Here is a 16,159-nt window from a genome sequence, read left to right on the forward strand (position 1 = left end):
CAGATCTGTGCCTTTTCTCTCTGTACCACCATGCAGCTGTGAAGGCAGTGGTGGTCACAGTCTCCACTGCACAGACCTTTCAGTTGATGTGTTGAAGTTCTCTGTTACCAGGCTTTTGTTGCACAGAACCTGCACTGAGGGGCAGAGCCCTCCAAAAGGAAGCACCTGGAGAGCTGTGACAAAGGTTCAGGACAGAGACGAGATTGAGTCTGTTCTCACCTTTCCAGTGTCTGGCCTCATGTACAGAAATAAACAATGCAGAATAGAGCATCAACCAGCAAACACAGTGCAGAGCACTAACATTTGCATTTAATATTTCAAATCAGTTCTTATGCCAAGAGAAGCTATTCAATTTTAAGTGCTATTTGGACAAATCCCTGCTCACATTCACCAAATCTCAGTGTTTATCCTCCCATCACAAAGACTTCCATGATTCCTTTGTACAAAAATATGCTCTCTGCATCCCTTGGATTCCAAATGTGCTGTGTACCATTTTCATTTTGAGACAAAAAAAATACTCGATTTTGAAAGATCAGAGACTGAGACTTCATAGAAAATTATTTTCTGAGTATTTTACAGTAGTCTTCATTTTATAGAGAATATTTGTTTCTAGCAATAACTGCAACTGTCTTCTCAATAGTCTTTGTGCTGTTACCCTTTGCAGTACCCCATGGATCCCTCGTGCATTCCTGCACCTGTAGTTTGTTGTGCTTTTTCCCTTCCACACAAAGCTCCCTTCCTGACATTCTATCAGGTGTTTTTTCTTCTCCTTGAGTTTCTTCTGTGCCATCTCCACTGGGCACAGCCTGTGCTTGGTGCTTTGTCCTTCCATCTTCTCTGCCCCAGGGCACCTTGATCCCACCCTGCTCCTGTCACACAGAGCATTCCCTGGGACATGGGGCCACCTCTCCATCACTGCTGGGAGGAAAAGGGAACCTGAGAGGGTCTGAGCATGCATCCAGCACATCCCTGTGGCTGTGGCTGCACTGAGGGCCAGGTCTGAGCCCCATGGCTCCCGGTGCAGGCGTCCCAGGCCTGGGGCAGCTCCCGGGAGCTCTGGGCTGTCCCAGGGAGCACAGCCCAGCTGGGTCTGGAGAGCAGAGCCAGCTCCTGAGGCAGGAGCTCCACTTGATGCCTCAGGTGTAGATTTTATATGTTTCAGATTCTGAGCTGCTTTGGTTCAGCTGGGTCTGGAGAGCACAGCCAGCTCCTGAGACAGGAGCTCCACTTGATGCCTCAGGCTTTAGCTTTTATATGTTGCAGATTCTGAGCTGCTTTGGTGTGTGGGTCTGGGCTTCATATGAGGGGATGGTGAGCTCTCTGCACAGAGCAGGGAAACAAAACAATTCCTGCTCTAGCTGGGCACCAAGGACAAATGATCCAAATCTCAGCCCAAGAGCACAAACACCGTGGGCTGGAGAGAGAAAAACAAGGATGGGACTTCATAAGCTAAAGCTGTAACTGGACAATGAACTCCAATCTGCAAATGGAGCAGAGCTGATCACAGTGAGAGACCCCGTGAGCAGTTGTCCATTTTGTGACCATATTGGTTTATCTTTGATTCATCTTGGTTCATCTTTGGCCCTTGTGCTGCCCAAGGTGGATCCATTGAGGCCTTCTAATAAATCCCTGCTTTATCCTTTAGCTCTGCCCAGCCTCTGCTCTAGGCCAGCCTTCCCAAGGCATCACACTAACAGCCCCAGGATCCACCTGAGGACTCCAGGAGCAGCAGCCCCTTGGGATGGAGGGGGACAAGGGGACCCTTGGGGTCTGGAGTCCCCACAGGAACCCAAAGGCTGCAGAGGAGGGCAGTGTAGTCAGAGGCCATGTCTGAGGGTCAGCCAGGCTGGAGATGGAAACCCCATGGCACAGTTGAGGTCAGGCCCCAGAGCCTGAGAAGTAATCATTTTTTGTTTCCATTGTGCTCGGAAATGCTGTTCTGTAAAGTATTCATTGTAATGACTGAATTTAAAAAAAAATAGCCATACTAAGGTGATGCTTAAGATTCAGGATTAAATTTAATGGTAATAAAGTGCAGGTAGAAATGCTCAGTAAATGGTTTCAGTCCCCTCTTCTAAGGCTAATCAAGGCAGTGAACTGCTCTGTGTTGAGTATCCTGGCATAAATATCAAATGTGGTTTATCATATTCCAGTTGCATTTTGTTTTTTCTCCTTTTCCCTTTTTTTAACCTGATGTTCTGAGGATTTCCTTTTAGTGCCTACAAACATCTCCTTTTGACAGACAGTGCAAATTAAAAGATATGGCTGGGCAAAGGAAACTGGAACCCAAATATGCCCCCTGGGTTTTCATTTACAGTTAGAAGCTACAGACACAATTACTGCTGACAGAAATGCAGAAGCCAGTGGCAGAGTGCATGTGGCAGTAGAGTCGTGCCAGGCAGTAATTGGGAAGATTATTTTTAATCAGAGCATATCCTACAGCCCAAACATTAGAAATCTCTTGTAAGGCTGACAGGAAATTAAACTGAGACCAAACAAAAAAAGCCTCAAAATAGAAGTAATATGGTTAGAAGTCTAATGATGGCAGAACTCACTGCTTGTTGTATTTGGTTGTTATCTAAAGGGAATGGCTTTTAACTTGCAGCAAGAGATATCATTGTTTAATTGCATTTTTAGAACAGAATTAAAAAATATCTGATTAGATCAATTTAGACGGCTTTTGATAAAGCTCTGAAGCAGTAGATGTTAAGTCAGACTTAGTAATTGTATATATGTATTAGTAGTGATTTTTATTATTGCTTTAGGTTATTTTTTTTTTCTTTAACATAATGCTTAACGAAGCCACTTCTACTGGAAAATAATAACATGTCTGGGATACTCTTGGAATGCTTGGCTCTGGTGATATTTTTGAAGCCTGCATGGCCTGGGGCTCTGTCTCTCAGTGACCCTGCAGAACAACTGCTGGGGTACCTGCTGCCAATTCCCCACTTCTGGGACTCAGGCTGGGCCCTGCCAGGGGTTCCCCTGTCGGGGGAGACCCTCCTGGAGCAGTTTTGTGTCAGGAGAGAGAGATGCCCTGGATTTTTTTGGGTCTTCGGGTTCTTGTTTGTTGTTATGTTATCTAGAGTTTTGCACACTGTCCACATCAGGCTCAGTGCACTGGAAAAGCACAAAAGCACCACAAAAAATGGCCAACAATCTCTTGTTACAAGGTCTTTTAAGACTCAACTATCCAATTAAGAACTGACACCTGGATTATTTCCCCTTTTAACCCAATAACTGGTCCCCAAAAGCCCGCAATGCTGATTTTTCCATCCAATTACAAAATGCCACCCAAACCCATAAAGAAGAAGAAAGAAAAAGCATGAAGAAGAAGCCCAGGACGACACCCTGTGCCCTCCATCTTGCTTCCATCCACAACAAAGTCCCCAAACCTAAATTTCCCCCTAAGTGCTACACCTACACTACTCTCTATAATCTATTTCACATTTTTGTGGATTCTGGTCTATCTTGAAGTCTAAGAAACTTTCTCCATGAATGAGGGTCACAGTCAGTGCTCCCCTGGGGGTCAGGGCACCCCAGGGCACACAGAGAAATATTCCTGGTGCCCTGGGTTCCCACAAACAACCTCAGCTTGTTGGGGCTGCCTGAGCTGCTGCCCTGAGTGAGAAGCCCTTGGGGTGTCTCAGTACTGACACTTTCACCTGGAAACACTTGTTTGTTTTTAAGTGAATCTTAATAGATCATCATCTGTGCCAAACTTCTCCCTACACACTCGGCTGGACTCCCTCCAGCTGCCTGTGCAGTTTCCCTGGTCTCTGAGCAGAGCGGGAGCGCTGTGCTCAGGTTCTGCTGCTCTTTGTGTGCCTGCCACGTGCAGATGTTGTAATACCAGCTGCAAGCAAAACTTGCCTGATTGGGAATTTACTTCTCAGTCATTGGAGTGCAAAACTTGCCTGTTTCGTGTTTTGCCACAATTTATGGCAGTTGTGGAAAAGGAAATTTAGCACTGGAGATGTGCATGTGGTGTTTCTCCGCAGGATTGCTTGTGGCTGTGTGGGCAGCTCTCAATGGCATTTCGTGTCAGTGTGAAGAATAAGGTGTAATGCCCAAATCCAGAGCCAGCCAGGTTATCCTGAGGCCTGTAAATAAGGTTTTATCACAATTACAGTGGAGGTTTTTCACACAAAACTACTGGCATTTTCCAGCTTCTTCCAGTATTTCCTTCTACTGAAAGTTGCTTCATAAAGTCATGTGAATGTGCCTGAAATCCTGCTGGTTGTGTAGGTATTGCCAGAGTAGCTGGGTAACAAATTCAGTGTGCTTGGTAAGGCAGATCATTTCAGTCTGTACAAGCCCTGGAAATTCTGACCTGCCTGGGGTAGGTGGTGGAATGTCACTGATGTTCTGGGATTTGCCCTGCACAAGGAGCTGCCCTGAGCTGGCTGGTGGTGCCGGGGGCCTGCAATGCCCAGCAGGGCTGGGTGTTCCCTTGGGTGGGCAGAAATCTGTACAGAGTGACAGGTTCTAAGTGTGCCACTCTTGCTTTTGCCCAACAACACATAAATAAAAAGAAACTTGTGTGTTCAGGTCAGAAATTTGTTGTTGGGAGGGTTTGGGCAGTCAGGGAGCTGCCATTGCTGCTGAGAGCATCAGTGTGAAGTTAGCTCTCAACTCCAAGAGATGCTCCCCTAGTGATGGTCCCAGCTCCAAGGAGACAGAAATTCAAGTGTTTGGTGTTCCTGCTTGTCATCTTTCCAAACTCTGAAGTTCTTTTATCAGGGTGTGTGATCATTGCAATGCTGCCTGACGTGTTTATAGAGCCTGCGCCTTTCTGCTACTGCTGCTTCTTGTTCCCATTTTTTCTCAGTTGCATTAGAAAGAAACTCCACTGAATTTTTTAAAAAAATTATTTATTTTTTTATTTTTGTTGAAAGTGATACCACATATAAAGGACAGGATATTTTGTGAAAAAATACCTAATATGTTTACTAGGAATTTTACTGAAGTGGATAAAAAGTATATTAGATTTACTCACAGAATGATTTGATTATTCTCTGACCAAAGTGTGTATTATCTTTGGAGACTCAAAATATGAACAACAATTCTATTTTCAGGAGTATTTGTATCAAAGAATCTGTAATACCATTTGCACGTGGAAATGAAAAATGCATGTAGGGAGAATGTGTTAGGTAAAACATGGCTGAGCTTACTGTACCTGCTAGAGTTCAGTGAATAAATCAGTAAAATATTTCATGTCACAGCTGTTCATTAATAAGAATGGCATGGAATAGAGTGTTACCCTATTGGAATTCCCAAATATGTGCTGGTAAAGTATATTTTGAAAGCCCCCCTTTTGGTTATGCATTTTATGACAAGTTTTCTTTTGCAAAAATGCTGCAAATTTTCAATTGAAGGATACACAAAAAGCAAATTACAGTGGTGTGTTCCTATTGAAACAGAAACCTGTGCTGGGGAAAATTTACAGTTATAGCTTAGTAATGTCTATTTTAGTTGGTAAATTTGCAATGAAAACATAGGTTTTTGGTTTCAAATGCATTGCAAACCGTCTGAACACATTTACTGTCCATACAATGTGTAATAAATAATAAAATCACGCTTGTGAATTGATAACCAGGTTTTTCTGTTTGGCTTTGCACTACAATAAAAACACACTTCTGACCCACCAGTGTGTGCAGTGACAGCCCAAGCAGTGCATTAACAATTGTATTTTTGTTGGATCTTTCTGTGAGGGCAGGGCACAAGCAGGAGCTGCCCTGATCCCTCATTCCCACTAAGAATGTGATTTTCTCTCTCCAGGAAACTCCACAGAAGCCCCATGCGAGTGGTGCCTATTGTTTCCATGAGCAGAGCCTCCTCTCAGTAAGTCCCTGGGTTTTTGTCTTGCCTGTTGATTTTTCCAGATGTCTCCTGTGCTCTTACAATTAATGCAGCAATCCCTGGGACTCTCCAGCTTGCTGCATCGCCAGGCTAATAGAGCACAAGTGAAGGGTCTGAGGGTTTTAGTCTTCAGTGAGCAGTGACATCCTTAGGAAAGAATCTTGCCTGGTTCTGGCTGTAGGTTAAAGTGATTTTCTCTTGCTTCCCTTGTGCGTGTTTGGGTTGTGTCACTGTCGTGTTTGTGTCACCTTTGGCTGATTACTTTGCGTACAGATTACTCACACTTTTTGCCCTCAGAACAGCTCTGGATAATTAATTCATCATGCTGTCCTTTAGAAAATGCTCTCTATAAAGTCAGAATAGGGAATATAATGAATTAAGCTCCAAAATTTATAGGGCATGTGAAAAAAGTATTTGTGCTGATTAATTTTTTGCCTTTTCCCTTTCTGAGAAGAGGCTTTCAACTCCAAAACACTTGTTGCTCATTCATACTTGGAATTTATTCTTTATTGAAGTTTTTCTTTGTAGCACTTACATAAAACCAATAATGATTAAGCAATTTTTATTCAGGGTAAAGCTTTCTATACTTATGGTAAACGCAGAAGTGTCAGACAAAACTGTGTAATGTGTGGTAGATGTGCATTTTATACTTCTTAATAATAATCCTCTGCTTGAAATAAACTCCAGTTCTCAGATATTTTGTATTAGATAATGAGCATGGCTTGTTTTGTATTAGGCTGAATATATTTTTGATTTATATACATTTATAATTACACTCTTCTTTGTTCTGTGTTGCATATGGGTATTGACAAAATAATAGACTATGTTCACTTTTTTGTTCCACTGTATTAATGTGGAGAAGCTGAGTTGTGCCCCAACACACAGTTTCATGTCACTGAAAAAATTAGACACACAGTCCTTGCTAGAAAAAAAAGAAGAGTTTTGCATTTATTCTCCTACACTGAACACAATCTTCCTCCTAATGTCTTTGAAATAAGATTTCATTATTTCAAAAAGACTGCCTGGCTTACTGGATGAAAAAAAAGCCTGTTCATCTTGAGGATAGATTTAAATCAATTCTGTAATGCTCAGCATGCTTGTTGCTTTCAGCTTTTCCTCTGTCACAAACAGTATTTTCTAGCACAGAATAACCTTACAGCCCTTAGCAGAATTTGATGCAATTGACAGCTTTTGTTAGAAAAATTCTGGTAAAAATTGCACGAAGTAGGTTGGGGTTTCCAGCCCAGGGGAGACAGCAGTCCCTGAGATAATCACAGCATGTTTTGAGGAAGCTCACATTAATTTGGCTGTGAACACAGTGCCTCAGTAGCTATAAATCCAGTTTCCAGGAAAAGAGATTCATTTTTCCCTCAGCAAGCTAAAGCAGAGGTTTGGGGACCTACAAGAAGAAAGAAGAAGAAAATGCTCGTTTGGAACCTGAGGAAGGTTTCACGCTCCCGAAGCTCCACGTGCATGGTTTGTTGATTATTTTCCTGGTGCCCATAACCCAGCAGCAGCACTCTCCATCAGCTGAGGGGTCCCTGTGTCAGCAGGCTCAGCCCCAGCCCCAGTGTTGCCTGGAAACAGCTCTGGATGGGAGCTGGCTCCTGGCAGCTCCATCTGGCTGGGCGGGATGCCCTCCTCACCCCCGGGACATGGGGCACAGCTACCACACTGCTGAAACGCTCTGTCCCCTTCCCTGCCTGAAAAAGGCATTTCAAACCAGAAATTCCAGTCCAGCACACAGGTGTTAAGGTGTTGGAATTGTAGGTGTTGAAATGAATATCTGCTCCTTCTCAAAATCTCTTGTAATAAGTGAATTTTGTGTTCAGTGTCCTTGGGTTGAATTTCAGTTCAATTCCTAGCTATAGTTGCTTTGCAGTGTTTTCCTGTTTCATTTTGATAGGGAAATCTGTTGAGGTAAGTCTAGTTTTAACTAGAGAAATCTTGGATTTTAAAATTCAGTTTCACAGCCTATGGATTTGGGTGTTTGACCTTCTGTTAATGGTCCAGTAATGCCTCCAGTACTCCAGCAAAGCTGCAGTGCATTGAGCAAACCAGTAAACAAAGCAATAGAGGACAGCTCCAGAAAACCACTGAAAATAAACATGACAGGCAGAGGAGATAGAATTGTTCCAAATATACAGTGGGAAATCAAGGACAAATAGTGACTGGCAGGGGGTCTGTAGCAGAAATGGGTGGAAAACCCAGATAAAGCAGAGTCTTCACTCCCTGGTGTGGAGAGGTTTTCCCATTGCCTGGGGATCAAGTGACATTCCCTGAGGTGGGGACACTGCACAGGGCAGTGCTGGCAGCAGCACCCTGCTCTGGCTGTGCTATCCCAGCCCGAGGTGGGACCCAGGAGCTGGGATTGACCTGTGAGTGCTGGCAGGGAAGGGGAGCTCAGCTGGGCTGGGGCACATTTCTCTGAGCTTATTCTGAAAGATGAATTGCTGTGCTTTGCCCTCCCCTACACACCTCCCTTGCCTGAAACTGCAATCCTTTGGCAAACAAGACGTTTCCCTTTGGTATTGCACCGGAGTTCTCTGAGAAAAGAAAAAAATCAGAAGTGTTTCAGTGTTTGGCAGAAAGTTTCTACAAATCTTGCTCCTTCTGTTGTTTCTTTCCTACTCTTCAGGTTGTGCATGCAGCAACAGCTGTTCCATAATTTGATAAACACACTGTAATTAAGTGATCTTGTTTATGAGTAACACCTTTCCATGACTAGGAGATTTTAAAGTAACAGAGAAAGGATGAGCCAGGGGTGCTGCTTCATGTTAATTTGACAGCTTCATCCTTTGGAAGGTCTGCCATGGCTGTCCATGTTTTAAACCCTGCTGGATGGAAAGACATCTATGCTAAAAGGCTTTTGCTCTCCAGTCTTACCTTGCAGAGCAGTCTGGCAGTGATGCAGAGGCACCTGCAGGAAGGGCTTATTAAGCCAGTGAAAGAAAGGCATTTAAACCCCTTTTCTCTAATTTTAGAGTGAGCTGTGTTTTCCTTGCAGAACAAAATAAGGGAGAAACAGCTGTAATTGCATTGAAAATATTATAGGGAATTATGAGTCCTTTTTTCCCCCTCATTAAACACATCTTGAAAAATTGTTAAAAAAATACATCTATTTTCCTAAACATCATAGCCTGCCATAGAGGAGTCTGAGGAGTTTAATGTGATCCAGGGATTTCCACGTGAGAGGCACAGAAAAAAAATAATTGTGAAAGAGACCTATTATAAAATAGCACAATTCTTTTAGAAAGAGACCAATATTATAACTTTATTGTAAAAAATATAGAAGAAAAAAAGAATTAATGATGGTATTCTTTTTTTATTCATCTCTCTCTATTCTGATGCAGTCTCAATGAGAGTATTAGTCTAGAGAGTTGAATATTTTTTAAATTGCAGCACTTTGAATTACTGATATGTGCAAATTACAGTAAAAAAGGGATGAAGAATGGTAGTTAGACAACGTAAATGATGCAGTAAGTTCTGCTCCATTACTTTATCTCAGCTAGGATGGGGAACTGTTTAGTTGTTAGGATCTGCTCCACTGTCATATTATTCATTATTGTTTTGCAATATCTTCAAATATCTTCAACAGTTATTGTAGGAATTCATTAAGGACCAGGAGCAGTGAGGCATTTACCCGCTCCTAATGATGAGCAGCAGAATATTCTCATGGATGTTTTTGCTTCAGAAAAAGCTTAACTAGAGTAGCTGAGCCTGACCTGTGTTGGGCTTATCTTTTTTTTTTTTTTCCTAGTGCTGCTGCGAGGTAATTCAGTGTTAGGTGGCTGATTTGTAATATTGCTTTTCCATTAGTTAGATTTGTTTCACTAGATATGTGCTTTGCTGTTTAGGGAGCTAAATATACTTCTTTTGTTTAATTTGGTGGGCTTGGGGTTTTTTAAGGCTGCATGTTCCAAGGTTTCATTTACCATCAGGGAAGAAAATGTTGTGGGTTTTTTTCTTGCTGTCATTAATGTGAAGTTTTTATGAGTCAAATGACCATTTTTTTTTTGACAAATGAGCATTTATGTGGGAGCAGGTTTATAGGAGTCACTGTTAAACCACTGCTATAATTTGTCATTTCCTGAATGGTGAAAGGGCTACAAACCAGAGTATCAGTGGTCTACTTGTGATTTACTGGTGATCCTGCTGCTCAATTCGCTGAAACCATGATCTTCCTACAGAAATAAAGGAGCTGTCCTTGTTTAGATCGTGCTTTATCACTGCTGCAGGTGATTTCTGTATTTATTTGGGCAGCTGAAGTTACTCTCTCAAAGCAAATTCAGGAGCATAAGGCTCACTGAAATCAAATAGGACATCTTGAAAACAAGAGGCAGACTCCTAACACGAGGGTTTTTTTGAAATATCACTGTACATTGTCACAAATTATAACTCTATAACTAAAATTAGCTTTGTAATTTTTCCTTGGCTGTCTACAAATGTGCATGTAAAGAAATATTGTAACAATTTCCTAATTTCTCCTTCTTCTCTTTTAGAAACTCTCCTTCTCTCTTTTAAAAACTCCCTATTTCTTTCTGATGTATTCTTCTGTGAACTTTCTAAATTCTCCATCTTTCCAAGTGGTGTTTTGAGTTAACCAAGTAAAAGCCTTAGGGGTTAAATACAGCCTGGCGTGGGCCTGTGAATTTACTGTACACAGCAGCCTGTTTTCTGACACCACTGAGATTCTTCCTTCATAAACATCACAGTGCAGACATTTTCTTACTCAGACTTTATGAAAATTTCCACATGCATGTAAACAGCCAAAATACTTTCCTGGCAATTGTTTGCACTCTGGATATTCTCCAGATTGCAGAATTAAGGGGGTTTTGATCAAGTTCATTTCCACAGCTCCGTGGCATTTAAGAGATATCAAGCCCCAATATTCCTGTGAGATTAGTATGTGCTATTATCTCTTTATTACAGAAGGAGAAGCCAGAAAATTGAGCAGCCTGAGTGATGTGCCAGGAGAAGGACTATAGCAGAGCTAGGATTTGAATTCATGTTTCTCAAATCCCAAATCATTGCCTACGTTCTTGGGCCATCTTTCCTCTGCTCTGCCTCTAATCCAGTAACTTTTATTCTTAATGATTTTTTCATTTAACAGTGAAAGAGACCATATAATTTCATGCTCCTTCCGGTCTCATAAAATTTGAAATTTTTCTCTAAGAAAATCCTGCAGTTATTAAATGTGCATGGAAAGTGTGTGATATGCAAAGTCCTATCAGCACAGGGCAAAGCTAATTGAAATGTGACATTCCTAGTGATGATCTGGGTCATGCCAAGGGTGTCCCCATCCTTTCATGAAGATATACACTTGATCCCCTTTTCTTTGAAGAGCTTACAGACTTCTGCAATTTTTTTTTGGCTCTGCAGGGTGGAGGTGCAGCCACGGCAGGCACCTGGGCAGTTCTGCACAGCAAATTTTTAAACCTGGCCAAGCTGCTCTGGGTTTTGGGCTGTGCTGCTGGAAGAAACACAGCTGGTGCCACAGTGAGTGCTGCTCCATCCTGGCTGCAGCCTGAGCCTGGCTGGGGCAGGAAGGCTGGCCAAGGACAGGGAGAGCCCTGGACCTCAGCACGGCACTCGGGGTCAGAGTGAGGTCCCAAATGAGGTCCCTCAGGGTCACAGTGTGGCCACTCAGAGTCAGAGTGAGGTCCCAAAATGAGGTCCCTCAGGGTCACAGTGCGGTCACTCAGGGTCAGAGTGGTCCCTCAGGTCAGAGTGAGGTCCCTCAGGTGTAGCCACAGCTCTCTTCACAGAGAGCAGGAAGCACAACTTCCCAAGGATTTTTCCTGGGAAGGCAGTGACAAGCACAAAGAGAAGATAAAACAATTATCTCTATTCGCTGCTCCTGTTGTTTTTGCACATGTGGAATGTGTTATGGAAATTGTTTACCCAAAGTGATTTGGTTAATTGGATTCTGCTGAGGGTTCTTTTGATTCCTTGGCCAACTGGGTCAAAGCTGTGTCCCGACTGTCTCAGACAGGTATGGGTTTTTCTTTAGTATCTTTTGTATAGTATAGTATCTCTTTAGTATAGTTTTAGTATAGTATTAGTGTAATATAGTATAGCTTAATAAAGCATTTGTTCAGCCTTTCTGAATCATGGAGTCAGAGCACATTACTCTCTGCCAGGGAGTTGCCTTTCATTGATACCTCAGGGTCCAAATGTGGTCACTTGGGGCTGTGGTCAGTGGGGAATCACTATCCCTGCACACAGAGCACTCAGAGTCCATCTAATGCCACTGTAGATGTCTCTTTGTGCCCTGATCTGAGGTCCTGCTGAGCATCCCTGGGCACAGCCTGGTCCTCTTCCAGCAGGGGAATGTTTTTACTGCTCATGGAAATGAACAGGAGCATTGGATGGCAGGAATTTAGAGGTGGGAAAAATTTCATTTCCTTTTTGTCCCACCATTCCATTTGAGGTTAGTTACTGAGCTCACAAGTCTGTGTTGTGGTGTAATTCCTGTGTAGCACATGCACAACCAATAAACAACAGCCTTTGTGGGAATTTTTATTTCTCCTGCAAGATGTATTAGAAATAATGTAACTGATAGGTGTTTAAATTTTGGATATGGGGCGGCAGTTGGAAAATGCATCTCCAGGGAGGAAGGAGAGCTCTGGGGAGTAAGAAAGATCTGTTGATGTAAAATGAAAAGTTTATCCTCATGCTGCATCATTTGAGGAATTTAAACAGGTGAAACAACAGGAGTTTGGCAAAATAGATTTGTATTTGGCAGCATTTACTTTTCCTTCAGGAGTGTTTAGTATCAGAAACTGAGATGTACCTCCCAGAACTGCTTCTGACTGTGGGCCTTCCTAGGAGCTCACTGCACTGTGGAGCATTCTAGAACCTACCATGGGGGTTCAGCAGTGTGGGATTTCTCACCAAGGAGTTAACCCTTCATCTTTTACACTACTGAAATATATTTGCATCTGTTAATGCATTAAGGAGAGCAGTTTGTCTGTGACCTACCAAAACCCATTGAACACTAATCAGGGCAAGTTTGGGCAATGTGTCAAAGAGCAGAGCTCTTGTCTGTGTGTGCAGAGTGAGAGCTTTGTGCTCTCCTGAATCCTTGTGCAGCCCCAGCTCACTGATTAAGGGGAGAGAGAGGAAAAAGAAGAAGAGTTAAAAAAAATAAAGACAACTCTGATGCTGTGCAAATACTGCTCAGCCACAGCCTGGCAATAGCAATAACACCCTTATCAGCACTGCTTTAGTCACAAATCCAAAATACAGCCCCACATGGGCTTCTGTGATGGAAATTAACCCTACCCCTGCCACACCTATAATACTCTGGTTTTCTTCACTGGGAAGTTTCTGCTTTCCTCATCTGCACCCCAGAGGAACTTTCATGAGCACACCTAGGAAAGAATGGAGAAGCACGGGCAGAGTGGTTTTGTTTGTTGGAGAGTTTGTTGTTGTGGTGGTTTCTTCCCTTATCTTGAAGGATAGTTTACACAGTTAAATGACACAGTTATAGAAAAAATATATCTATTGGGCCTACACTGAGAAAAAAAAATTGATCTGAAATCCTTCACAAATTATGTTTTTTTCAAGACCAAGATGTTGTGTGCTATTGATTTTTAGATCCGCACAGCCTACAAGTAATAGAAATTGCAGAGACAAAATAATTTAAGATGGTTTTTCTGTCTTTTGTGTAAGCCAGGTTAGGATATTGAAGAACAAATCAATTTCTTTGCCACTCAGATTCCTTGAAACCCAAATGAAAATTTCAGCATGAGTTATGGTTTCCAAATATTTGTATTTTCTGGTTACAAGTTTTTTCCTGCAGGCAATAGGCCTTGTTTTGTCTGACAAGCTTTTTTGCACCTTGGTCCCTAGTAGTACAACAGAGAGTACAACAGTAAAGAAAAGCATACAGGAGGCAGGAGCACCATGGATGAAACCTAGCAGCAAAAATGTGAAATAGAATTATGCAAAACTCTCATGTAAATAGCAAGATCTGCAGAGGATTCAATCTAAAGTTAGGGGGAAATGATGAAGTGGCAGGAGCCCCATCTCTGGGAGTGGGCTCTACTGCCCTCTGTGCTCTGATCACACTTTGAGGGGATCACTTCTGCTAAAACAGTGGGATAATCTGACAATGGGAGCTGGATGGACCAGGGCAGAATCAGCTTTGTGGAGATATCGGTGTCATTCAAGGCAGAAATTCTGAATGCATGAATCATTGGGCTTCAAATAACACTCACCTGGAGAAATGAAACAATGATGAGAGCTAATAAGACAATAAACCCACTAAAAGTAATGAAAGCAGATAGTACACAAGTGTTTTTATGGCAGCTCAATACAAGTTCCTATGACTGACTCAGGACTGTTTATTTAAGGAATGTTTTCAGGAGGATTTCGATGTAAAAGCTCCAGGTATGCTCAGAACAGCACACTCTGTGTTTGATAAGTTGTGGATAAAAAACCACTTGTTTAGACTTGATGTTTAACTACCACAGGAAACCTGCATCTGCATAACTTGATGAATAATATTAGAGTTGGGTTTTTCTTCAGCTTTTTTGGGTATCAGAGGGAGAGAGCAGTAACATTCTGCAGAGAGTTCCTGTAAAGCAGCTCTGAAGTTTGCTTGTTGAAATACTAATATTTTGTACCAACTGATGTGCAGTTAAATGGAATAGACTGATCCTCGGTAGGTTCAGGGGTATTTGTATCATCATCTAGTTTTCCCTGAAAGACTCTTTGATGTAATAGGAGACAAGTTTTTCATGATTCATATTCTTAAAGAAAATGGCCCATATTTAAATTGACTGTGGCTCGGTCTCCAGATGTCAATAAATTATTTCTTCCAGAACACTGGTCCCAAATGCAGATCCTTGTAAACATCCTCCTCATCAATGCTCATTCCTGGTATTCAAACTCTGCCTCTCTGGTTTCTTGGGAGACCTTTTTAGTGTTCAAAGTGGGGAAATTATCCCAAGCACTGTTTTGCCTGCACCCTCTGGAGATTTCATCACTCTGTCCCAGGCACACTCCTCTTCTCTCTGTTCCATCCCACTTCTCCCCCTTGTGGGATGTTTCTCCTGCTTCCCTCAGATCTGGAATGAAGTCCTGCCTTGACTCATGCTGCATTCCAGAGGGAGATTTTGTCCCTTCCTTTGTGGGCTCTCTGGCTTCAATGCTGAAGGAACAGAAGGGAGAAAAACAACATAATTCTTTCATTGCTAATAGTGCAGGATGGAAAGAATAAAAGCCCTAAAATGTATAGAAAGGCCACCTGAGAATATTCTAACATGAAAATAAGCCCAATTCCAAAATTCCAAGGACTAATGTTCTCTGCAGCAAAGCTGGGAAGGTTCTCATACAAAGATCTGTTCTTTAGGGAGGGGGGATTATCTGCCTGAACTGCAGTAGCAATGGAACCACTGCAGGAAGGGTGGACAAGGCAAACCCCACTTGGTGACCCAGCTATTCAAGAAATCCCATCGAGTGGAAACAAGATCTCCCAGCCCTGTGTGTGGCAGGTAGTCATTGCTGATAAAAGGCCATGTGGTGCAGACGGCAGATACAGCTTATGCTGAGGAAAGAGGAGAAGGATTCACTGGGAAGACAAGGAGGGCAGGGGAAATGCAGCCAGACCCAGAGGAGAGCAGCAGCCTTAGACACACTTGGGTAGTGGGGGCTGGAAACTGGGATCTCAGCACTGAGAGGAGAAGGGATGGGGAGGTTTTAGGGGCACATCCATGAAGCAGGAGGCTGAAGTGTAAAGAATCCACTGGGTTGCCAGAATTCCACTGGAATTAATAATTTTTTATTGATTTTTGATTTTTTTCAATAAATTGATTTTTTGCAGTGAAGGGGCTTGATGGAGGGAAGTGCATGGGAATCTACAGTGTTCAGTTTGTAAAAGGGACAAAACAATGTCACATATTACTGTTGAGACAGGATTGTTCCAAGCAGGCAGAACTAAAACTGACGGGGAAAGTGCAGAAAGCTGAAGGATTAAGTGCCAGAAAAAAATTCACTTGGAGAATTTGATAATAGATGGAAATCTTTCCTTGATGAGGGCGTGTGTGACTATTATTGCTCAGAAGTGTTTTTTTGGAAACATCAGATGGAGTTCTCAGCAGCATTAGTTCCATGCTTGACAGCTGTCAGAAAAAGCAAATTGAATATTTAGCAACTTTGAGAAAAGGCATTCAACACAGAAAATACAGCCCTGTCTCTGCTGGAGTGGGAATTGGTTTCACATGTGCTGCTGTGCACAAATTTTGGTTCCCCTGTGTCCCACAGAAGTGTGGTCCAGGGAAGGTGGAAG

At 42.5% G+C, this 16,159-nt stretch overlaps 1 protein-coding gene across 1 annotated transcript in view; it reads left to right on the plus strand.

Annotated features, from left to right (window-relative positions):
• The window catches only part of RBFOX1 (RNA binding fox-1 homolog 1), a 1,146,709-nt gene that overhangs the window by 485,826 nt on the left and 644,724 nt on the right, over positions 1–16,159 (plus strand). The window contains exon 4 of the mRNA XM_041401522.1: positions 5,782–5,844. Within this exon, the coding sequence (XP_041257456.1) occupies positions 5,782–5,844 (63 nt within the window). The remainder of the gene's footprint in view (positions 1–5,781; positions 5,845–16,159) is intronic.

This window comes from Onychostruthus taczanowskii, unplaced genomic scaffold (assembly GCF_017590055.1).
Source record: "Onychostruthus taczanowskii isolate IOZ18803 unplaced genomic scaffold, ASM1759005v1 scaffold19, whole genome shotgun sequence".
Classification (NCBI taxonomy): domain Eukaryota; kingdom Metazoa; phylum Chordata; class Aves; order Passeriformes; family Passeridae; genus Onychostruthus; species Onychostruthus taczanowskii.